Source organism: Microcaecilia unicolor, chromosome 3 (genome assembly GCF_901765095.1).
Source record: "Microcaecilia unicolor chromosome 3, aMicUni1.1, whole genome shotgun sequence".
NCBI classification, from domain to species: domain Eukaryota; kingdom Metazoa; phylum Chordata; class Amphibia; order Gymnophiona; family Siphonopidae; genus Microcaecilia; species Microcaecilia unicolor.
The window spans coordinates 92333732-92359525 of record NC_044033.1 but is presented as its reverse complement, the minus strand read 5'-3'; the positions used below and the strand labels follow the sequence as shown (position 1 = coordinate 92359525).

The following is a 25794-nucleotide window of genomic DNA, read 5'->3' as shown; positions in this document are numbered from 1 at the left end:
TTCGTCGCCTTCAGGTCCTCAGATACTATCACCCCAAGATCCCTCTCCCCGTCCGTGCCTATCAGACTCTTCATCTACTGCACTCCCTTTGTCTGTTTCTCTCTCCTGAAAGCTGTGCTACCTTATCTTATGCGCTGGTAACCTCAAAATTAGATTATTGTAATGTCATATATGCCAGACATTACATGCTCAGGCACAATCCTCCTGCAATTTACCCTATGATCAAATTTGCATGCTATTATTTCTGATCATAGGGGCGGTAAAGCCCTGCGCTGTTCCAGCGTCATTTTTAGAGCGCTATTTGGAACAGTGCGGGGACTTTCAATCATCTGGGTATCAGCTTGCTCTTTCCTTTTCCACTTCCCTAAACAGTAACAGGCTCGGTTCCCTCTTCTGCATTCCCCCCCCCCCCCCCAAAAGAATAGCAGGATCAGCAACCTCTCCCATTCCCCAGGCTCACCTCAGACTCCTTGATGGACTGCTGACTAGTTGGAGTAGATCCCTAGCCGCTACTGCCCCTGCCGACCCCACCGTCAAAATGGATGCTGCGAACTCCAGCGGTAGGCTTGCACGGCTGCCCCTGGAGGTCGCAGCAGCCATTTTGAGATTTGAGCCAGCATGGGGAGGAGCTCCTGTCCATGCTGACTTCAATCTTAAAATGGAAGCATCAACATTCAGCCGCAACCTCGACAGTCATTTTGATAGCTGCAGAGCAACCAGGGATTGTTCCCGCCCAAATTAGCAACTAGACCACTGAGGGCTCGTAGACCAGGCTGAGTTACATTTGATCAAGTGGAGGGAGGGGTAGGGTAGTGGTGCTGCCTTTGTTTTGAGGAAGGGAGGGAGGGAGAGGGTGACGATGCTGCCTTTGTTCTGAGGAGGGTGGGACTACCTTTGCTAGGGGTGGGGGCTGTATTTGTTTGTGGGGGAGGGGAGGAGAGGAGGCTGCTATGGTTTATGGGCGGGACTGGTTTTGCTTTTGGCCAAAACTGAGTGGCAAATTTCAGCTGCAGATTAATTTTGGCTGAAACTGGAAAACATGGTTTCAGTCGGTCTCTAGCAGATCTGTTATGCTTTGGAGTTGTGTGGCAACCACAGAAAATATTGTACAAGGGGAAAGAAGGGATAGATTCCACTAATACAAACGGAAAGAGCCAAAACACATAAAGTCCATACTCACTGTTCACTAATGCATCACACATCCAATTCTACAATCTTATCCTCGTAATCTCACATCACTCATACCTCTACTCAGAGAAATATGTATACCATATGTCTTCATGCCTTAATATTGCCCTTTAAGCCTCCCATTGTCCCTTCCAATGTTTCAATGTCTGTGTTCCATTGTTATATTCCTTAACGTTACTTGACTGTCTCGCTTAAATCTACACAATGTAATCCATAACCAAGCTGTAACAAATTGTATTTCCATCATTTATATCATATTGTAAGCCACACTGAACCCGCAAAAAGGTGGGAAAATGTGTGATACAAATGCAATAAATAATAAATAATAATAAATAATATCCTGGCAGTTAATGTCCCAAAGTCTGGGGAAAACAAAGCTGAAAAGACAGATATTTCAGCAAGACAATGATCCAAAATATACCTCAAAAATAATCAATCATGAAGCTTTTAACAGGAAAAAGGATGAAGATTTTAGAATAGTTTTTACAGTCCCCAGACTTGAATTTTATTGACAATATATAGGAAGATATCAAACGATACCAAGATATCAAGAATACCTATGAATATGTCAGCTAGAAAAAGTTCTAAAAGGAAGAGTGTGATAAAATTCCAAAATGAAAACCAGACAGACTTAGCTGGCTACAGGAAACTTACAAAAATCTGACTAAAAACGTGACCATGCTTTTGCAACTGCCATAATCATTTTCTTATTTTGAATTGGTACAAAAAACTGCAAATAGACAGTAACTATACATTAAAATCTACAGAAAGATACAATATTTTCCTTGTACCATGTAGAGAACGTGTCATAGCGGAGCATTGTAAGCCACATTGAGCCTGCAAATAGGTGGGAAAATGTGGGATACAAATGCAACAAATAAAATAAATAAAAAAGATACTGACACAATTCCCAAATTAGGACAGCAGGGTTCAAATCAAACTATTGAAGAGTGGGCTCAAGGATGCAGATTTAAGAGGTGTGGCTGTGTCTGACAGTACAACAAAAAGCACAACTAAAAAAAGGAGATTTAGAAATGAAACCTAAAGCAGTATAGCAGCCTAGAAAGCAACATATTTGGGGAATGCAGCCACTATGGCTGCTTTAATAATGAAGCAATACATTATTTAAAAATGAAGAGAAACATTCTTACACTGCATGTGTTGTGCCATAACCCAATTGTGTAACAGCCTGTAGTTTTCCACTGAACCTTTTACCATTTCCACCAGTAAGTCGTAAGCAGCAGCCCTTGAAGAATGAGATTTGCATTTTGGCTGTTGTCTGTCTTTTAGGCTTGGCAACAAGAAAAGCAGATTGAAGATATCTCTCAAAAATTCCTGTAAAACAGTAATTCAGTCAGTAGACCTAAAAATACCGAGCCCCTTCAACAATCATGCTATGAACACATTCAGCACTTAATACCTTCAGACAATATATGGCCACCAATAAAATTCAATACAAAAATTGAGTAGAGTGATGTGGTATCCGTTTAAGTCCATTTTTAAAAGTAATAAAAAGAACTGTAAAAAAAACAGAAAAAAAATAAGATGATACCTTAGACTAACAATACATTTTTGATTAGCTTTCAAAGGCAACTCTTCTTCATCAGAATTCTGATAGGTTGCCTTTGAAAGCTAAACAAAAAATCTATCAAGTTAGTCCAATAAAGCGAATGATACATACCTGTAGCAGGTGTTCTCCGAGGACAGCAGGCTGATTGTTCTCACGACTGGGTTGACATCCACGGAAGCCCCCACCAACCGGAAGAAAACTTCGCGGGCGGTCCCGCACGCAGGGCACGCCCACCGCGCATGCGCGGCCGTCTTCCCGCCCGTGAGCGACCGTTCCCGCTCAGTTGAATGACAAGCAAAGGAATGATCAAAACGCAACTCCAAAGGGGAGGAGGGAGGGTAGGTGAGAACAATCAGCCTGCTGTCCTCGGAGAACACCTGCTACAGGTATGTATCATTCGCTTTCTCCGAGGACAAGCAGGCTGCTTGTTCTCACGACTGGGGTATCCCTAGCTCTCAGGCTCACTGAAAACAAGAACCCAGGTCAATTTAACCTTGCAACGGCGAGGGCATAACAGAAATTGACCTACGAAGAACAACTAACTGAGAGTGCAGCCTGAACAGAATAAAATCGGGTCCTGGAGGGTGGAGTTGGATTCAAACCCCAAACAGATTCTGCAGCACCGACTGCCCGAACCGACTGTCGCGTCGGGTATCCTCCTGAAGGCAGTAATGTGATGTGAATATGTGGACAGATGACCACGTCGCAGCCTTGCAAATCTCTTCAATAGTGGCTGACTTCCAGTGGGCCACTGACGCTGCCATGGCTCTAACACTATGAGCCGTGACATGACCCTCAAGAGTCAGCCCAGCCTGGGCGTAAGTGAAGGAAATGCAATCTGCTAGCCAATTGGAGATGGTGCGTTTCCCGACAGCGACCCCCTTCCTATTTGGGTCAAAAAAAATAAACAATTGGGCGGACTGTCTGTGGGGCTGTGTCCACTCCAGATAGAAGGCCAACGCTCACTTGCAGTCCAATGTGTGCAACTGACGTTCAGCAGGGCGGGTATGCGGTCTGGGAAAGAATGTTGGCAAGACAATTGACTTAAGATGGAACTCCAACACCACCTTTGGCAGGAACTTAGGGTGAGTGCGGAGGACTACTCTGTTATGATGAAATTTAGTATACGGAGCATGAGCTACTAAGGCTTGGAGCTCACTGACCCTACAAGCTGAAGTAACTGCCACCAAGAAAATGACCTTCCAGGTCAAGTACTTCAGATGGCATGAATTCAGTGGCTCAAAAGGAGGTTTCATCAGCTGGGTGAGGACGACGTTGAGATCCCATGACACTGCAGGAGGCTTGACAGGGGGCTTTGACAAAAGCAAGCCTCTCATGAATCGAACGACTAAAGGCTCTCCAGAGATGGCTTTACCCTCCACACGAAGATGGTAAGCACTAATCGCACTAAGGTGATTCCTTACTGAGTTGGTCTTGAGGCCAGACTCTGATAAGTGCAGAAGGTATTCAAGCAGGTTCTGTGCAGGGCAAGAACGAGGTTCTAGGGCCTTGCTCTCACACCAAACGACAAACCTCCTCCACTTGAAAAAGTAACTCTTCTTAGTGGAATCCTTCCTAGAGGCAAGCAAGACACGGGAGACACCCTCAGACAGACCCAACGAAGCAAAGTCTACGCCCTCAACATCCAGGCTGTGAGAGCCAGAGACTGAAAGTTGGGGTGCAGCAGAGCTCCGTCTTTTCTGTGAGATGAGAGTCGGAAAACACTCCAATCTCCACGGTTCTTCGGAGGACACCTCCAGAAGAAGAGGGAACCAGATCTGACGGGGCCAAAAGGGCGCTATCAGAATCATGGTGCCGTGGTCTTGCTTGAGCTTCAGTAAGGTCTTCCCCACCAAAGGTATGGGAGGATAAGCATACAGGAGGCCGGTCCCCCAATGGAGGAGAAAGGCATCCGACGCTAGTCTGCCGTGTGCCTGTAGTCTGGAACAGAACAGAGGCAGCTTGTGGTTGGTCTGAGAGGCGAAAAGGTCCACCGAGGGGGTGCCCCACTCTCGGAAGATCTTGCGTACCACTCTGGAATGGAGCGACCACTCGTGCGGTTGCATGACTCTGCTCAGTCTGTCGGCCAGACTGTTGTTTACGCCTGCCAGGTATGTGGCTTAGAGGAGCATGCCGAACTGGCAAGCCCAACGCCACATCCCGACGGCTTCCTGACACAGGGGGCGAGATCCAGTGCCCCCCTGCTTGTTGATGTAATACATTGCAACCTGATTGTCTGTCCGAATTTGGATAATTTGACAGGACAGCCGATCTCTGAAAGCCTTCAGTGCGTTCCAGACCGCTCGGAGCTCCAGGAGGTTGATCTGAAGATCCTTTTCCTGGAGGGACCACAGTCCTTGGGTGTGAAGCCCATCGACATGAGCTCCCCACCCCAGGAGAGACGCATCCGTCGTCAGCACTTTCGTGGGCTGTGGAATTTGGAATGGGCGTCCCAAGGTCAAATTGGTCCGAATGGTCCACCAGTGCAGTGAAGTGCGGCAACTGGTGGAGAGGTGGATGACATCTTCTAGATTCCCGGTGGCTTGGCACCACTGGGAAGCTAGGGTCCATTGAGCAGATCTCATGTGAAGACGAGCCATGGGAGTCACATGAACTGTGGAGGCCATATGACCTAGGAGTCTCAACATCTGTCGAGCTGTGATCTGCTGAGACGCTCTGGTCTGGGAAGCCAGGGACAGGAGGTTGTTGGCCCTCGCTTCGGGAAGGAAGGCCTGAGCAGTCTAAGAATTCAGCAGAGCTCCTATGAATTCCAGAGATTGGACTGGCAGGAGATGGGACTTTGGGTAATTTATCACAAACCCCAGCAGCTCCAAGAGGTGAATAGTGCACTGCATGGACCAGAGAGCTCCTGCCTCCGAGGTGTTCTTGACCAGCCAATCGTCGAGAAATGGGAACACGTGCACTCCCAGCTTGCGTAGATACGCCGCAACCACCACGAGGCACTTGGTGAACACCCGTGGGGCAGAGGCGAGCCCAAAGGGCAGCACACAATACTGAAAGTGCCGTGTGCCCAGACGGAATCTGAGATACTGTCTGTGAGCTGGCAGTATCGGGATGTGAGTGTATGCGTCCTTTAAATCCAGGAAACATAGCCAATCGTTTTTCTGAATCATTGGCAGAAGGGTGCCCAAAGAAAGCATCCTGAACTTTTCTTTGACCAGGAATTTGTTCAGGCCTCTCAAGTCTAGGATGGGACGCATCCCCCCTGTTTTCTTTTCCACAAGGAAGTACCTGGAATAGAATCCCTGCCCTTCCTGCCCGGGTGGCACGGGCTCGACCGCATTGGCGCTGAGAAGGGCGGAGAGTTCCTCTGCAAGTACTCGCTTGTGCTGGGAGCTGAAGGATTGAGCTCCCGGAGGACAATTTGGTGGAGGGGAGGCCAAATTCAGGGCGTATCCGCACCGCACTATTTGGAGAACCCACTGGTCGGAGGTTATAAGAGGCCACCTTTGGTGAAAACGTTTTAACCTCCCTCCGACTGGCAGATCGTCCGGTACGGACACTTTGATGGTGGCTATGTTCCCATGGATCCAGTCAAAAGCCCGTCCCCGGCTTTTGCTGTGGAGGCGCAGGGGGCTGCTTAGGCGCATGCTGTTGACGGGAACGAGCGCGCTGGGACTGTCCCTGTGCCTGATGAGGCCTTCGGGCCGGCTGGGTGTACCTACGCTTGTTGTAGACGTAGGGCGCAGCCTGCCTGGCCCGGAAAAAACGTCCACCTGCTGAGGTGGATGCTGAAGGCGCCCGGTGGGAGAGCTTGTCGAGGGCGGTTTCCCGCTGCTGTAGTTGGTCCACCAACTGCTCGACCTTCTCACCAAAAATATTATCCCCCCGGCAAGGGACGTCGGCCAGTTTCTGCTGGGTGCGGTTGTCCAGGTCAGAGGCACGCAGCCATGAGAGCCTGCGCATCACTATACCTTGGGCCGCAGCACGAGATGCCACGTCACAGGTGTCATATACACCCCTGGACAGGAACTTTCTGCACGCCGTCAGCTGCCTGACCACCTCCTGAAAAGGCCTGGACTGCTCCGGAGGGAGCTTGTCGACCAGGTCCGCCAGTTGCTTCACATTATTCCGCATGTGGATGCTCGTGTAGAGCTGGTAAGACTGGATGCGGGTCACGAGCATGGAAGATTGGTAGGCCTTCCTCTCAAACGAGTCCAGAGTGCGAGACTCCCGCCCCGGGGGCGCCGAGGCGGTATCCCTCGAACTCCGTGCCCTCTTGAGAGCAGAGTCCACGACCGCCGAGTCATGAGGCAATTGGGGCCGCATTAACTCTGGGTCCGAGTGGATCCTGTATTGGGACTCCGCTTTCTTGGGGATGGTGGGGTTAGATAGCGGTCTCAACCAGTTCCGAAGCAGTGTCTCTTTGAGGACATTGTGCAACGGCACCGTGGAGGACTCTCTAGGTGGTGATGGATAGTCGAGGACCTCGAGCATCTCAGCCCTCGGCTCATCCACAGAGACCACGGGGAAGGGAATGCAAATAGACATATCCCTGACGAAGGAGGCAAAGGAGAGGCTCTCAGGTGGCGAGAGCTTTCTCTCGGGTGAAGGAATGGGGTCGGAGGGAAGGTCCACAGACTCCTCTGAGGAAAAATATCTGGGGTCCTCCTCCTCCCCCCACGAGGCCTCTTCCTCAGTGTCGGACATGAGCTCCTGCAGCTCGGTCCTCAACCGGGTCCGGCTCGACATCGAGGCACCGAGACCTCGGTGGCGTCGTCGAGCGGTGGACTCCCGCGCCGGCGGGGATGAAGCTCCCTCCATCGACGTCGACGGGGACTCCACCTGTGTGGCGGTTGAGACTGGCGCCGCAAGCGGCGTCGGCGTCGAAGGCCTCCGCACCGGGCTAGAGCACGCCGGCGCCTCCATCAACGGCGCCGAGGGCGCAAGCACCCCCGGCGCCGGCACAGTCTGGCGCATCAGCCCTTCCAGGATCCCCGGAAGCATGGCTCGGAGGCACTCGTCCAGGCCCGCTGTCGGGAAAGACGAGGGGGCCAGTAGAGGTGTCGGTGCCGGAAGCTGCTCGGGTCCAGGAGACTGCACCGAAGTGCTGGCACCCTGACGTGCTGATACCTGTACGACAGAGGGGGACCTCTCCTCTCGACGCTGCCGCTTCCTCGGCATCGACTCATGCCTGGCGCCGGGAGCCGGATGCGTCGTGGGCGACCGATGACGGTGTTTTTTCGCTTTTTTACGATGCCCGTCATCGGCGCTCGGTGGGACAGAAGAGGAGGAGGTGGATCCCCCTCGGCCTCGAGGAATCGGGTCCGACAGGGTTCGGTCCCGAGGGACCTGGGTAGAGGGAGTGACCGGGGCCGATTGCCCACGCGGCCTCTCACCCCTGCCGTCTCCGGAGAGCCGGTGAGCCGACGGGACCTGTACTCCTGGGGTAGATGCCGTCGGTGCCGATTTCGTAGACATCGATACCAGTACCGAAGATCCGGCCGTCGATACCGATGCCGTCGAAGTCGACGTCGAGGGGCCGGCGCAAGTTCCGAAAAGACGGTCCCGAAGAACTTGCCTCGCTACTTGTGTCCGTTTCCGGAGACCGAGACAAAAGGTGCACGTCTTGGTATCGTGCTCCAGCCCGAGGCACTGGAGGCACCAAGCGTGGGTGTCGGTCTGCGAGATATGCCGGCTGCACTGACCACACTTCTGAAATCCACTCGGGACCTTCGAGGACATCGACGGAAAAATCGCGTCAGTGAAGTCAAAGTCGTCGATGGTGGCGGAAAAAATCACACCTCGAAAATAAATTGACTGCGCGGCCACAAGGCCGCAACGAGATGCCTCCGCTAAAAGACGAGGGAAAAAACAAAGTTCAGCGTTTTGTTTTGTTTTTAACACAAAAGAAAGGAGAAAACGGAGAACAACAAAAGTAAAAAGTTTGCGGCGAAAGCGCGATCCGGTTTCCGGGGCTGACAGAGAGAGAGACGAACGCGGCTCTCTCCAGCGCGGAAAAGAAAAGACTGAGCGGGAACGGTCGCGCACGGGCAGGAAGACGGCCGCGCATGCGCGGTGGGCGTGCCCTGCGTGCGGCACCGCCCGCGAAGTTTTGTTCCGGTTGGTGGGGGCTGCCATGGACGTCAACCCCAGTCGTGAGAACAAGCAGCCTGCTTGTCCTCGGAGAACTCACATTACACATGAACTACATGCAACAACATGGACTGTTACCCAAGGACAAAGGAAATATACTTCTTACCTCTATACCCAAAGACCTAAAGAAAAAAATTAAACGACACAACCAACTATCGACCAGTAGCATCAATCCCCCTGGTAGTCAAACTAATAGAAAGTATGGTAACCAAACAACTTACCAACTACCTAAACAAATTCAATACATTACATGAATCACAGTCAGGATTTCGATTCAACCATAGCACTGAAACAGTTCTAACCACTCTCATAACCAAATTTAAACAATTAATTGCAACTGGAAACAATGTACTCCTCCTACAATTTGACATGTCCAGCGCGTTCGACATGGTCAGCCACCAAATACTCTCGAACATCCTAGACTACTTCGGGATTGGAGGAAACATACTTAGACGGTTCGAAGGCTTATTAACAGCAAGAACCTATCAAGTGATATCAAACTCAAAAACATCAGCACCATGGAAACCTGAATGTGGAGTACCACAAGGATCACCGCTATCACCAACTCTTTTCAACTTAATGATGATACCATTAGCCAAATCATTATCCAACCAAGGACTCAACCTGTACATCTATGCAGACGATGTCAAGATATACATCCCGTTCAAACAATATATAACCGAAATCACAAATGAAATCACACATAGCCTCCAAATAATGAACTCATGGGCAGACAAATTCCAACTAAAGTTAAACGCAGAAAAAACACAATGTCTTATCCTGTACTCACAATACAATACAAATAAACCCAATACCATAAATACCCCAGGCTACACCCTTCCGGTCTCAGACAGCCTGAAAATTCTGGGAGTCACAATTGACCGAAATCTCACACTCGAAGATCATGCGAAAAACACAGCAAAGAAAATGTTCTACTCAATGTGGAAACTTAAAAGGCTCAAACCTTTCTTCCCAAGGGAAATATTCCGCAGCCTAGTACAATCAATGGTGCTAAACCATCTAGACTACTGCAACGCCATTTATGCCGGATGCAAAGAACAAATCATTAAGAAGCTTCAAACAGCCCAAAACACAGCAGCCAGACTCATATTTAGGAAAGCGAAATACGAAAGCGCCAAACCCCTAAGAGAAAAACTACACTGGCTCCCACTAAAAGAACGAATTACGTTAAAAGTTTGCACCCTCGTCCACAAAATCGTTCACTTGCCTACTAGAAACGCAAAAAGATCAGCACGCACATTCCTCAATCTCCACTACCCTAACTGCAAAGGGCTAAAATATAAATTCACATACGCGACCAGTTTCTCCTACATTTGCATGCAGCTATGGAACGCACTACCGAAGGTCATAAAAAACAACGCAAGACCTAACTATCTGCCGAAGGCTACTGAAAACAGATCTGTTCAAGAAAGCATACCATCTTAAATACTAAATAATAAGACTATACACGACCTAGACATAGCCGAAATCTTATCATTCGACTGATTAATCTCTTTGCTATTAATGAACAAGCATTACCACTTTAATCCTTATGTCGAATATGTTCTCTCCATATTCGATGACCTAATGTATGTTACAATCCAATTCATTACTCAGGAACCTTCATGCACTACCATAACATATTCTTCTTTACCATGTATGTATGCACATGGTATATATATATATATATATATATATATATATATACCATGATCTATTCCATGTATGTTACCATGTATGTATGCACCTTAATGCAATACCATCTATAATTTTGTTACCCGGAAAGGGCAACCGCCACCACGGCAAATGTAAGCCACATTGAGCCTGCAAATTGGTGGGAAAATGTGGGATACAAATGCTACAAATAAAATAAAAATAAATAAAACTTAAGAGTTCTTTGTCGTGCAGGCTAGGACAGTCAAACATGCTGGACTGTACACAAATGGGGGGGGGGGGGGAGATAGTGGCTAAGGTGGGGGGGGGGGGGGGGGAGGAAATGAATTTGACGATAGACTGCATTACTCTAATAGCCTACGATGTGTTTTGGTACCTGAATTGTTAGATGCTGAATTTGTTGGCTTTGTTTAATATGTTGACTCATCAATAAAAAATTGTTGAAAATTAAATTCTTCATACAACCAATATATAGAGAGTTGCAGTAACCTAATTGAAGATTAGTGATTGCACTAACAAACGAAAAATCTCCTGATCAAAAAATTTACTAATAGTTCTCAACTTTCTAAGAAGGTGAAACGAGTTCTTCATTACCTTACAGACCACTCCTAAAATCCTAGAAACAGTAACTAATTTAATTTTGAGATCTCCCAGTACAAATACAAGATTAGCTTGAACCAAATCTGATGGGCCAACCCATAAAAACGTTGTTTTATCTTTGTTCAATTTTAGCTTAAAAGAGAGTACCCAAGTTTCTACTATTGATAAATGGGAAAGATTCTGCTCATGAAGCAGATTTCCCGGAGTAAATGGAATAATGATAGAAATGTCATCTGCATAAATATAAAACTGTAACTTTAAATCTCTCTAGATAGTAAGCTAGTGGTTGCATTAGTATGTTGAACAGGGATGGTGAAAGTGGAGAACGTTGTGGTACTACACTAGTGATTTCCCAGGAGTCAGACAGGTCATGCTGGCTTTTGACTCTATATGATCTTTTCAGAAATCCTTAATTTCAGGTAAAAACCTTTCTATAGATCCCAAAGGTATCTAAAAGAGATAACAGAATGTTGCGCTCTACTAGGTCAAAGGCACTTGAAAGGTCAAACTGCACAACAAGGGCAGTTTGACCCTCACTCAGTATCCCCTGACTGGAAGTAATCAAGGAAATGACCACAGTTTCTGAATGGAAACCTGATGGGGATTCATGTAACAGCTGAAAATTATCAAAGTAAGAAACCAATTGTTCCATCAACCAACCCTCCATTACCTTAACCAGTAAGGGTATTGCTGCTACCAGCCTATAGTTTGTCAATTCATCAACTTTCCCTTTTGGGTCTTTTACAATAGGTGTAAGAACACTCTCCTTCTTAGAATTTATTTATTCTCCATATTTCTATACCACTTATAACAAAGTGGTGTACTGTGAAACAAAGCAAAAATACATACCAAAAACAATTAAAAACAGTACTATATCTGTTGACATGACATACTGTTACAAAATACTACTAACAGAAAAGCTTCAGCAAAAAAAAGAGGTCTTTAAAAGTCACTTAAACTACAAAGCATCTGCACATAAATGCAACTGCCCCTTCAAGAGTTATATAATCAAACCCCTGCTATAGAAAAGGCTGCAAGCTTAGTGTCATGATATCTAACATGATCAACTAAATCAAGAGAGATGCATTGCTGTTTCTGATTTTAAGCTCCTACTAGGATGATACACACAAAAACAGTCTTTAAAATACTGTGGTGCAGACAAGTACATTGCTTGATGGACAAAGCATAGGACTTTAAACTGGACCTGAAAGTTTAAGTAGTTGGAAACATACCGTCCTGGAGTTGCATAGTAAGACAATCTGTGAAAAAAATCTATAAAATTAGAGCTGGGCGATTTCATAAGATAAGAGGGGCACATATCCAAACAGCAATAGGAAGTAGTAGACCTTTTTATCAACCTCTGAACATCTAAAGGGATACAAGATTAAAACTTTCCCAAATCCTGTCTACTGGTATTTCTTTTCACACTTGTTTAAGTAGGTATCCATATCTGAAGCACCCAGTAAGCTATTTCTGATTAAACATATCTTATCCTTAAAATAAGTGGCTAACTCATAGGCAGTGGTGAAGCACCCTCATGACAGCTCGTACAGTTAGCCACTGATGTAAGAGATTGAACAATTCTAAAAAGTTGAGATACAAAATATTTGGGTGCAAACATACCCATGTTGCATCTACTGGCCACATTTTCAAGGGAAAACTGCTTGAGAAGTTTCACACTTGTGAATGAGCTGGTGGAAAGCCCTGGAAGAAATACACAAATTGTTCCCTTACATTATGGCAAAGGTTTGTACCCAGACACTGTAAGGAAGCAGGGGTCAGTCAATGGACTGGCTCTAAAATCTTTGTGAGTGAAACTGCGGAAGTCTGGTAAGTTTGGCTCTCTGCGGATGAAACAAAACTCTGTAATAGGGTGGACACCCCGGAGGGTATAGATGATATGAGGAAGGATCTGGCGAAGCTTGAAGAATGGTCCAATGACTGGCAACTAAGAATTAATGCTATGAAATGCAAGTTCATGCACTTGGGTTACAAGAATCCAGGCGAACGGTATAATATAGAGGGGTGAACTGTTTCTGTATATGAAAGAAGAGCAGGATTTGGGGGTGATTGTGTCTTATGACCTTAAGGTCTCCAAACAGGTAGAAAAAGCAACGGTCAAAACCAGAAGGATGCTTGGCTGCAAAAGGAGAGGGGTGACCAGCAGGAAAAGAGAGGTGATAGTGCCCTTGAATAAGTCTCTGGTGAGACCTCACTTAGAGTACTGTGTACAATTCTGGAGATCGCACCTACAGAAGGATATAAACAGGATGGAGTCAGTCCAGAGGGAGGCTACAAAATTGGTAAGCAGTCTCAGTCATAAAACATACGGAACAAGGCTTAGGAACAAGATTAGCCATCAGTAGACCTGTAGGCTGCTCCCAGGTCGTTCCGACAAGGGAGTGTGGTGGTGGCACACAGGACTCCGGAGCACGACCAGTGCGGTGGAGTGCAACACGGCTGGCCCCCCGCCCACGCAGGAACCCCAACGTTCGGGAGCCTCCGGAGCGCCGGGAGGCAGCGGGAGTCCTGGGGCAGACGGATGATCGTGCAGCAGTCTCGAGGTTTGTAGTCCGCTCCCAGGTCATTCCGACCAGGGAGCAAAGCGGCACAATCAGCTCCGGAGCAAACAGGCGACAGCAGTGGGAACCCCGGGGCGGCCGGATGGCAAGGAAGGGGTTAGGCCACGGCCACGCGGCAGGCAGATGCCGGCGATCAGTACACGCGCCGGAGACCAACGAAGCCGCTGCAGTCGAACAGACCACCAACTGGGTCTGAGATAGGTCCGGTCCGCCTATTGCAATCAGTTTCCTCCGATCAGATTGGCGTGGGACGAGCTCACCCCTGGTCGCGAATCTGCCATGGGCAGGTTGGCTTAACGTCCGGCTCTCGGGTTCAGGCTGCTCGCTCCGCCAGTCTGTCGGGTGTCTCGGGTTCGTGAGGTCTGTTTTAAATTGTTTGGGTGCAGATCTTATTAGACTGGTAGGGCAAATGTCTAATTTGCATTGCGATTTGGCGTATTTTCCGAGCCAGTGTGAGATTTCATCTACTACTACTACTACTTAACATTTCTAAAGCGCTACTAGGGTTACGCAGCGCTGTACAATTTAACATAGAAGGACAGTCCCTGCTCAACGATGAGAGCGTGTCAAAGTTGGTCCATAATCGATCTGCTGGGCTTTCCCCGGGTTTTGGGTCTAGACATTCATTGATGTTTGTGTAGTCTGTTATATTGGTGGGTATCATGAGTCGGAGTTTTATGATTTTTTCATTGAAGTAGTTTGCGAGATTAGTTGCTGATGGGGTGTCTGTGTTGTTGGAGGTAACCGTTGTAGTATTTAGGAGATTGTTTACGAGTGGAGGAGTGGCCTAGTGGTTAGGGTGGTGGACTTTGGTCCTGGGGAACTGAGTTCGATTCCCGGCACAGACAGCTCCTTGTGACTCTGGGCAAGTCACTTAACCCTCCATTGCCCGCCGCATTGAGCCTGCCATGAGTGGGAAAACGCAGGGTACAAATGTAACAAAAATAAATAAAATAAAATAAAACTGTTCTGCATCTGTTGTCCCATTCTTGGAGATATTGGGGTGAGTCTGTGGGTGTTGTCCATTCGTCGGTGTAGAATTGTTGCCAGAATGTTAGTGGGTCTATTTTGCCTCTCGTAGTATATGTTTGTTGTTCTTGTTTTTGTTGTATCTTTTTTGTTCTCCAGTGGAGGGAAAGGTTTGCACTGTAGTGATCGGACCATGGCGTGGCTGTTCATTTTATGTCTGTTAGTGTGAGATTTGGTTCTGATGAGAATTTGTGGGTGATGATATCTAGTGTATGTCCTTTGTTATGGGTGGGTTGTATGTTTGGCCAGTGGAGTTCCCATAGTTGGAGGAAATCCTTGTATTCGCGTACATTGTTTGAGTTAGTATCTTCAAGGTGCAGATTGATGTCTCCTGCTATGAGAAGGTTCTGGGTGGAAATGCAAGTATTCGATATGAAATCCAGAAAGTGCTTTTGTGAATCTTGCCAGTTGCCCGGGGGTCTGTAAAATAGGATTAGGCTTAGGTGATCATGTATACCTTGGAGGAAAGGAGAAACAGGGGTGACATGATACAGACGTTCAAATATTTGAAAGGTATTAATCCGCAAACGAACCTTTTCCAGAGACGGGGAAGTGGTAGAACTAGAGGACATGAATTGAGGTTGAAGGGGGGTGGGGCAAACTCAGGAGTAATGTCAGAAAGTATTTTTTCACAGAAAGGGTGGTAGATACGTGGAATGCCCTCCCACGGGAGGTAGTGGAGATGAAAACGGTAATGGAATTCAAACGTGTGTGGGATAAACACAAAGGAATCCTGTTTAGAAGGAATGGATTTACAGAATCTTAGTGGAGATTGGGTGGAACGGAGGTAATTGGAGAGTAAAACCAGTGCTGGGCGGACTTCTACGGTCTGCTACCTGGGTGTGGCTGAATAGATGTGGATGGGCTGGAGTGTAACTTTTAAGGGGCTTCAATGTTATTTTCAGAACTTTTAGTACAGGAACAATGCTGGGCAGACATTTATGGTCTGTGCCCTGAGAAAAGCAGGGACAAATCAAACTCAGGTATACAAATATAGTATCACATACTATGTAAAATGAGTTTATCTTGTTGGACAGACTGGATGGACCGTTCAGGTCTTTCTCTGCCGTCATTTACTATGCCACTGTTATGTATGTTTAGAATATACTTTGGTAACGGAATTCAAACATGCATGGGATAAACATAAAGGAATCCTGCTCAGAAGGAATGGATCCTAAAGAGCTTAGACGAGATTGGGTGGCAAAGCCGGTGGCGGGAGATGGAGATGGTGCTGGGCAGACTTATACGGTCTGTGCCAGAGCCGGTGGTGGGAGGCGGGACTGGTGGTTTGGAGGCGGGGATAGTGCTGGGCAGACTTATACGGTCTGTGCCAGAACCGGTGGTGGGAGGCGGGGCTGGTGGTTGGGAGGTGGGGATAGTGCTGGGCAGACTTGTACGGTCTGTGCCCTGAAAAGGACAGGTACAAATCAAGGTAAGGTATACACAAAAAGTAGCACATGTGAGTTTATCTTGTTGGGCAGACTGGATGGACTGTGCAGGTCTTTTTCTGCCGTCATCTACTATGTTACTATGTATACGCTGGGAGAGAGGGGAGAGAGATATTTAAATACTTCAGTGGCGTTAATGTACAGGAGGTAAGCTTTTTTCAAATGAAGGAAAACTCAGGAATGAGGGGGCATTCGTTGAAGGTAAGAGGAAATAGGCTTAGGAGGAATCTTTCACAGAATGGGTGGTGGATGCGTGGAAAGGCCTCCCAGCGAGGGTCGTGGAGACAAGGACTGTGTCAGAATTTAAGAAAGCAAGGGACTGGCATGTGGGATCCATTATGGGAGAGTTAGTGGTTACTGAGGATGGGCAGACTGCACGGGCCACTTGGCCCTTATCTGCTGTCATATTTCAATGTTTCATATTTCTATGCTGGGTATGAACATATCTTGTATGCTCATCTACCCAGTTCAGTGTAGTGTAAAAATGAAGATGACAAAACATGCCCCGGATAAAGCTAAGATACTCACCTGTAGCAGCTGATCTCCAAGGGAAACAAAACACATTCACAAATAGAGGTGACACCATTTCCCAGAGCCTGATGCAGGAAAACCCTCAGCTTCTTTTCCAGAAGCTTTTGGGAGTCCCACTGTACATGTGACTTCCCGCCTGCAGTGACCTCACAAAACTAGCCAGTCTATTAGAAAGCTAATAGAATACAACTCCTAGGAAAAGAGGGCGGGATGTGTGAATATATGTACTGCTGTTCTCGGAAAACACTTGCTACAGGATGATTAACTTTGCTTTCTTCAAGGACAAGCAGGACCATTCATACATGGGAATCCCTAGATACCAGGCTGCTCGAAAACAAAAGGAGAAAAAAAAGGAATGAGGCCTGCAACAAGGAAAGGTCCATATGGCCCAGTAGTGGGGGGGGGGGGGGGGGGTGGATTTGGATTTTAGACCCTGAATAAATTCTGAAGGGCTGATTGAACATATTGACTGTTGCGTCAGGAATCTTGTTCATAACAGTAGTGAGATGTGAATGTGTGGACAGATGACCATGCTTGGCTTTGGTAGTCTTGGGCTGAAATACAAATGAGAGTGTCAGCATACTGGTTAAGGAGAAAAGTCCGGCCTTGAATTGTGTCTAGCAGGGCTCCAATAAACTCCAATTCTGAGACTCTTCCCTGGTTGTGCTCTTTACCAGCCAATCGTCCAGGTAAGGAAATACATGTACTCAGCCTGCGTAGCGACAATGTGACTACCACTAGGCAATCTAAAGTTGATACGAGGCCAAAAGGCAGAACATGCTACTGTCAGTGATGTTTCCCTCCTGTTACTGGGATGTATCTGAATGTGGGTATAAGCATCCATTAAGTCCAGAAAGCATAGCCAATTATTTGCTTAATCATGATCACCATGGTACAACAGGAAAACAATCATGAACTTTTCTTTGGCCAAATATTTGTTCAGGGCCCTTGGGTCTAGGGTGGAACAGAACAGAAAACTCCTGTTTTCTTGGGGACAGGAAGTACTTGTAGTAAAATCCCTTCTCTTTTTTCTTTAGTGGAATGGGCTCAACTGCACTGGCCTGCAAAAGGGAAGAGAGCTCCTGTGAAAGGAGATCTTGGTGCTGAGAGTTTGACGTTGATGCTCTCAGGGGTCAATTTAGAGGGGGTGTTTGCCAATGAAGTGTGTAACCCATCCAGACAATTTTTAGGCTCCAATGGTCTGAGGTTACAAGCAGCCACCTTTCCAGGAAAAAATTCAACCTCCCTCCCACCATTAGGTCACCTGGGATGGATGATATGACTAAGGCTGTGCTCTCTTGGAGCCAGTCCAAAGCTCATCCCTGGATTTCACTGGGGAGCTGATTAGGTCTTTTGAGATTTCTGCTGCCTCAGGAAGGGATGAAAGTTCTAGGCAGACTGGGAAGGCTGCAAGACAAGAGACACCCTATGTCTTTAAAAATAGTAGGTTCTCATAAGTACATAAGTATTGCCATACTGGGACAGGCCAAAGGTCCATCAAGCCCAGCATCCTGTTTCCGACAGTGGCCAATCCAGGTCACAAATACCTGGCAAAAACATTTTATGCTGCTTATCCCAGAAATAAGCAGTGTATTTTCCCCAAGTCCATTTAATAATGGTCTATGGACTTTTCCTTTAGGAAGCCGTCTAAACCTTTTTTAAATCCCGCTAAGCTAACCACCTTTACCACATTCTCTGGCAACGAATTCGAGTTTAATTACACATTGAACAAAGAAACATTTTCTGTGATTCGTTTTAAATTTACTACTTTGTAGCTTCATCGCATGTCCCCTAGTCCTAGTATTTTTGGAAAGAGTAAACAGACACTTCACATCTACCCATTCCAGTTCACTCATTATTTTGTAGACCTCTATCATATCCTCCCAGACGTCTTTTCTCCAAGCTGAAGAGCCCTAGCTGCTTTAGCCTTTCCTCATAGGGAACTCGTCCCATCCCCTTTATCATTTTCATCGCCCTTCTCTGCATCTTTTCAAATTCCACTATATCTTTTTTGAGATGCGGTGAACAAAATTGAACACAATATTTGAGGTGTGGTCACACCATGGAGCGATACAAAGGCATTATAATGTCCTCATTTTTGTTTTCCATTCCTTTCCTATTAATACCTAACATTCTATTTGCTTTCTTAGCCGCCGCCGCAGGACACTAAACAGAAGGTTTCAACGTATCACCCGACACCTAGATCCCTTTCTTAGTCAGTGACTCCTAACATGGAACCTTGCATTACGTAGCTATAATTCGAGTTCCTCTTTCCCACATGCATCATAATTTGCACTTGCTCACATTAAACGTCATATGCTATTTAGATGCCCAGTCTTCCAGTCTTGTAAGGTCCTCTTGTAATTTTTCACAATCCTCTCATGATTTAACAACTTTGAATAACTGTGTAATCAGCAAATTTAATTAACTCACTGGTTACTCCCATCTCTAGGTCATTTATAAATATGTTAAAAAGCAGCGGTCCCAGCACAGACCCCTGGGGAACTCCACTAACTACCCTTCTCCATTGAGAATACTAACCATTTAACCCTACTCTCTGTTTTCTATCTTTTAACCAGTTTTTAATCTACAATAGGACACTACCTCCTATCCCATGACTCTCCAATTTCCTCTGGAGTCTTTGATGAGGTACTTTGTCAAATGCTTTTGAAAATCCAGATACATAGTATCAACCGGTTCACCTTTATCCACATGCTTGTTCACCCCTTCAAAGAAATGTAATAGATTGGTGAGGCAAGATTTGCCTTCACTAAAATCCATGTTGGCTTTGCCTCATTAATCCATGCTTTTGAATACGCTCTATAATTTTGTTCTTTATATAGTCTCTACCATTTTGAACAGCACCAACATCAGGCTCACCGGTCTATAATTTCCCAGATCTCCTCTGGAACTGTTTATAAAAATCAGCGTTACATTAGCCGCCCTCCAACCTTCCAGTACCACACTCAATTTAACGATAAGTTACATATTACTAGCAATAGTTAATTTTTCAATTCTATCAATACTCTAGGATGAATACCATCCGGTCCAGGAGATTTGCTACTCTTCAGTTTGTCAAATTGCCCCATTACATCCTCTAGGTTTATAGAGATTTCATTCAGTTTCTCCAACTCGTCACCTTTGAAAACCATTTCTGGCACCGGTATCTCTCCCAAATCTTCCTCGGTGAAGACCAAAGCAAAGAATTAATTTAATCTCTCCGCTATTGAATTATCTTCCCTGATTGTCCCTTATGCACCTAGAAACCTCTGGGAAAAGGAGGGAGCAGAAGAACAGGCCAAAAAAATGACTCAATGGTATCAGCATGTTTCTTAATGTGGTCTGCGGCCTCCTTCACCTTGTCACTAAAATGGTTATCCCCCCAGTACGGGACATCCACCAGTTGCTCCTTAACTGCTGATTCCAGGTCAGAGGCACACAGCCAAGTGAGAGTCTGTGTATTCTGATACCCATAGCAGAGGCTCTGGATGATATAACAAAAGCATCATAGGCTGCCTAGGCCATGTGCTTCTAACACTCCTGCTGCTTGGCTACTAACTGGTGGAGGGTTGAAGCCTGCTCAGGTGGTGAAGCATCTGCAAATTCTGCCACACTGTTCACCAAGGACTAGTAGGCGCATATGTAAGGAAAAAACAGCATTCTTATAAACCTTCCTCCCAAAAGAATCCAAGAATCCTTCCCCAGGGGTGCTGAGAAGTGAGAGTTGGAACACTTGGCCGTTTTGAGAGCAACCATAGAGTGGTGCGGCAGCTGGAGTTTCTCGAATCTGGCAGCCTTTTGGACTCTACACATGGAGTCAGCCTTCTTGTACATGGGTTGCATAGAAGGTGCTATCCCACAGTCTCATTTGAACAGTCTTGAGGATGCTGTGAATGGGCACTTTAACAGCCTGGAGGGACCTCAATGATGTCCAACATTTCAGCCCTGGATTTTTCCTCAACCTCCAACTTAAATGGGAAAACCTCCACCATCTCCCTTACAAAACTGGTAAGGGAGGAGACTTCTTCCTCTTAGGCTGTGAGGAAGGATCTGATGGAAGATCCAGGGATTCCCATTGAAGAGATCCTCTGGCTCCCAATGCCCAACAGCAGTGACTCAGACTCAGGCTAGAACACCTCTTAGTTCTCACTGGCCTCAAAATTACAGGCTTGATGGGTAGGCTCAGGGTGAGAGCACCAAGACAAGGTGTAGGACCTGAACCTCCAGGAAGTTTCCTCCCCAAAGGGCTGGACAGCAAAACTGTCTTAGCCTGCACCTGCTTCAACCCCCCTTCAGGTATCGGTGTCAGCACACAGCCAAGAGTGAGAGCATGGGCCTCCAGGACTGGCTGAACCAACATTGGGTGCAACACTGACACCCTCGATGCTATGGCATCACGATGGGCTAGAAGTTGCCCCAGCTCCTCCTTGGGCATTGCCTAGATCTGCTCCTCGATGACAAACAACAGCAAAGGAGAAGGCTCAGTCGGTATGGTCTCAGCTCAGCAGAGGCTGACACAATGGTGCTCCTATTCTTTGAAACCCCTCCAGGAAGCTGCAATAGTGCTTGTTCACAGAATTCTGAAAGAAGTACTTCTAATATAAGCGATCCTCCTTTCTTTACCTTCAAAAAGCTCTAGGATTTGAGACGCTATAACTTCCTCATTGTTCCATAGTGGTAGAATTTGCTCTCAAAGAGCCAAGAGTACAGACACTCCTTGAGGCAGTGATCCAGCTGTCTTCAGAGAGCATCAATTACAGGCAAGCTAATTGTTTTCTTCCAAGATAAGCATGACAGACTCCTCAATGATGGTAATCTCTAGTTGCAGGTTGCCTTTAAAAAAAAAACAAACAAACAAACAAAAGGGGAAAATACAAGCATAGCACTGCCAACAGGCAAACAAAATATTTCTGATGGAAATAGGCCATATTCAAACATCCCCCCCCCCCTTTTAAAATCTTTTTAAACAAAAGTAATTAGAAAAAAATTGAATTAAAAAAACCCTAAGGTGAGGATAAAAAAAAACCTTGCATGACAGAATGACCAACTCTATTGTAACTTAGAAGCCTTCCTAAAACTGCTGGCCTTCTATCTGAGGCATTCAGCAAAAAGAAAAGTGGCAGTAAAATCAAAATTTTGATATAAAAAACTAACTGATGTATTAATAAATACCATGGCTGCACACACAAAATAAAAACCAAGATAACTTCAGATTGGATGGAAAACCCAATTACGATTTTTCTAAAAGTGGAATAACAGTGAAAAAGCATGAAACAGCCTAATATTTAGAAGACTACATTTTTACTTCAACACATTATAAAAGAAAGTCAAATGTTGGGCTTCATGGAAAAAAAAAATAACTGAAATGATCCTGTGTGAAGACTACGATGTGCAATATCCTCCATATATTCTGTTGAGCACCCTGGAAAGCTCTAATACCTTTATAAACAATGCTCCAACCAGGGCTCCTTCAGATGATGTCACCCATCTATGAAGGACTTCCATCCAGTTTGTCCTTGGACAATATATACCTAGTTTACCACTGAACACCCAGTGCCCACATTCACTAGGGAAGGAGTCAGTGGTAATGTAAAAGATTTTTATAAACAATTACATTTAATTGCAATATATCCCAATTAGGACCATTCAACAAATTCAATCCCCCTATAAAACACCAAATATTCAAGGACTACTAAACAAAGCATTATAGTAAACAGCATCAAGGAGCAAATATTGATTACAAAATTATGCCTGTAGAATGGCGAAGAAAATCCTCTATTGGAAGCTTAGGCTAAGCCCAATAAGCCTGTGCTCCCTCCAGTGTCCTGCCCATGCATTTTTTACATACTGATAAAACTCCCTCCCCAGTCTAACTTCCCAACATGGCACAGCTTTTTACATTTGCCTACCAGAAGATACATATCCTACTTCACTACACCCATATATATTCAATCATCTCTGCTGGCAGTACTTCACAGACTCATCACTTTGAAGGTAACTTATAACAAGACATCTAGGCTATCAAGGCACATGGTTGCATATCTTGGAATGTGCTGCCTGTTACAACTTGGACTGAAACTATTTGTGATTCCAAAAATTACTTAAATCCTGGCTTGTTACTAGGTATTATATATAAATTGTGTTTATGTTTATTTATAGCCCACCTTTATCTAAGGCGGGTAACAAACCAACATACATAATCTAAAATACAGAATACAAACTCACCAAAACACAATAAAAAACTAGTACAGCACAAAAAAGAGCAGTCCAGATTTCATATAGCATTACAAGTCAATCTGTTGACTCAAAATAAAAATGCTTCAGCATCAGCTTGAATGATGCATTATTCTGCTGTTAGTTTCTCCTTCATTTAGGTTATTGTATTTTTTTCTTTATTACTTGTACTTTTTTTTTTTTCTGTTGTAAACTGTTCTGAGCAACACGGTATATAAGACCTGATATGTTATGTTACCTATTTTATAAAGGCAGCATATATGCTTTTGTAAAATTACCCCAGAAAAAGAAGTGCGCACATACTTCCATCTGAACCGAGACAGGTATAACAGGTGCTAGCAAGAATAGGCACATATGTCAATCTTACACTTAATCTTCCTATTCTCTGCTCCTGGGAATACCTACGGGTATACTGTACTAAAGGAAGTGCAATGTATCTATTTTTTATATGCATATACCCTCAGGTAACTTTACAGAGCCAACTTGAGCATGTAAAACACTGCTTTACATGCTCAAGTGTCTTACCAAATTATTCCCTTTACATGAAGTACATTGCAAATCTAAAAGAAACCCCAGGCTAGACTGATACATTTGCTATTTGATCACAATGTATTATTTAGCTCTCTGCTGGACAGGATTAGTGACCGTACATGAACAGTCTACTTAGGTATGTTATTAAACTCTGTACATAATGCGGTTTATCTTCATGAAGGTCTTTCCCAGTCTTAACGCCCTTATTTTTTGTTACATTTGTACCCCGCACTTTCCCACTCATGGCAGGCTCAATGCGGCTTACATGGGGCAATGGAGGGTTAAGTGACTTGCCCAGAGTCACAAGGAGCTGCCTGTGCCTGAAGTGGGAATCGAACTCAGTCCCTCAGTTCCCCAGGACCAAAGTTCACCACCCTAACCACTAGGCCACTCCTTCTGCAAGCCTGAAAGCTATTGAAGTGGTCTACATTCAGGTACAGCAGGTAGTTTTCTTTTTCTGGAGGGTTCACAGTCTGAGTTTGTACTTGAGGAAATGGAGGGATAAGTGGCTTGCCCAAGATCACAAGAAGTTGCAGTGAGATTTGAACCAAGCTCCCATTCAAATGCCTTTACTCCTTGTAAAATTATTAAATGTAAATTAGGAAACAACATAAAGAAGATAGTTCATTGTCCATACCTGTCCTTCACGAGAAAATTTAAAAGGAGGCTTGTGTTTAACAACGCTTGTAGCAAGTCGCAGCAGTCCTGTAAGCCCATCATCTTCTACATTCCCATCCTGGTGGTCAAGGATCTCTCTGCTGTAGAATAAAAGAAGAATAATGGGAGAGTTAATGATTACTTCTTTTCTATTCTCAAAGAGAATGTATAGCTTGACAAGAAGACCTGCAATCAAAACTAACCTTCGAATGCAGTCAGCCAGGTGTCTTGCTAAAGCATCCAAATCAAGCAGCGTGGTCTAGATTGAAAATAAAGATAAAACCAAAATACAGCAGTTATTATTTAATAGCTAAAACTAATCCAATAAATTGTACTGCAGCACTCCAGAAGCAGTACTGACCGTGGAAAAAACCTGAGCCTTTGTAAGTTGCAATACTTTTTAAAGGACAAAAAAAACCCACACCAGTAAAGTTACAAATATGTAATGAGCATTCTCTGAAGACAGCAGTTCACCAGCATTGAATTTCTGGGAGGTTTATTGGCGTTGCAAACATAGCAGGTTTAGCCAATATTCATTGGCTGACTGGAAAGGGTCTAGCAGCCAAAGATAGACCTGCTAGAGGAAGTGACTTCCCGGTACTGGATGGCTGCTTTAGTCTATAGCTCCTACACTTTCCTACCTTCAAAAGCAAAATCTGCTACCATCCGGCCTGTATTTTGTTTCTCTTCATAAATTTTCTCTTTTTGGAAGACTTGTTTGAAATGAGCAAGGCTATGTCGGCGGTTCAAAAGGAGGGAGAGTGACACTCTGCAAGGCAATCAGGTAAGGGCCTGCAACGCCACATGTCACCCACATGCCTTTCTCACTCTGACTCCGATTCCACTCTGTCACAGGCTGAAACGCAGCAAGCTCTTCCTAAGTGGGGCTTCCACAAAGACTTAGGTAAATGCCTTGAGGAGATACATGCAGGATAAAGTCCTCTAGGGAGGAAATCCTTGAGCGCATGGACGCCATCAGCATTGACCTTTGTGAACTGGGTGGCCATGTGGAGGACTTGGAGGCTCGCATGGATGACCAGGCTGCACAGATGAACAACACTGATTCTCGTCTCTCAAAAGTTTTGGTTCACAATCAGGAATTACAGTATAAGGTCGATGACCTGGAGAATCAGGGGCGCTGGACCAATCTCCATCTCCGTGGTGTTCCCGAGTCTGGCGATACATAGGACATACCTACTACAGCACGGGTAATCGTGAGAAATTGTTGGGCGTGGAGCTTGACTCCAGTGAACTTATGATTGAGAGAGCGCACAGAGCCTTGGGGAAACCTGTGGACAACCAACCTTGGGACATCATAGTGCATTTTGCCTCCTATATTCTTAAAGAATATTTGCTACAACAGGCCCACTAGCTACCTTATGTGGATTATAATTGCAGTTTACGTTGTCCCAGAGGCGTGCAATGAAACCTGTCCTGGATATCCTGGTTAAAGAAAAGATTTCTTATCACTGGGCCTTCCCTTTCGTGCTTTGCTTTGCTGTTAAGGGGAAACTGCACCGTGTTCGCCACCTTATTGAGACCTGGAAGATCTTGCACGACACTGACCTAGTGCGGTTCCACCTGTGGATTTGGCTCCTTCCACTAAGACCAAGCTTCAAAAATGGAAATGTGT

The 25794-nt window shown here is 45.6% G+C and overlaps 1 protein-coding gene across 1 annotated transcript in view; it reads right to left on the bottom strand.

Moving 5' to 3' along the window:
* Nucleotides 1–25794, bottom strand: part of USP34 (ubiquitin specific peptidase 34) — a 1418841-nt gene that overhangs the window by 517522 nt on the left and 875525 nt on the right. The window contains 3 exon segments of the mRNA XM_030196176.1: nucleotides 2340–2523; nucleotides 24142–24262; nucleotides 24365–24420. Coding sequence (XP_030052036.1) covers nucleotides 2340–2523; nucleotides 24142–24262; nucleotides 24365–24420 — 361 coding nt within the window.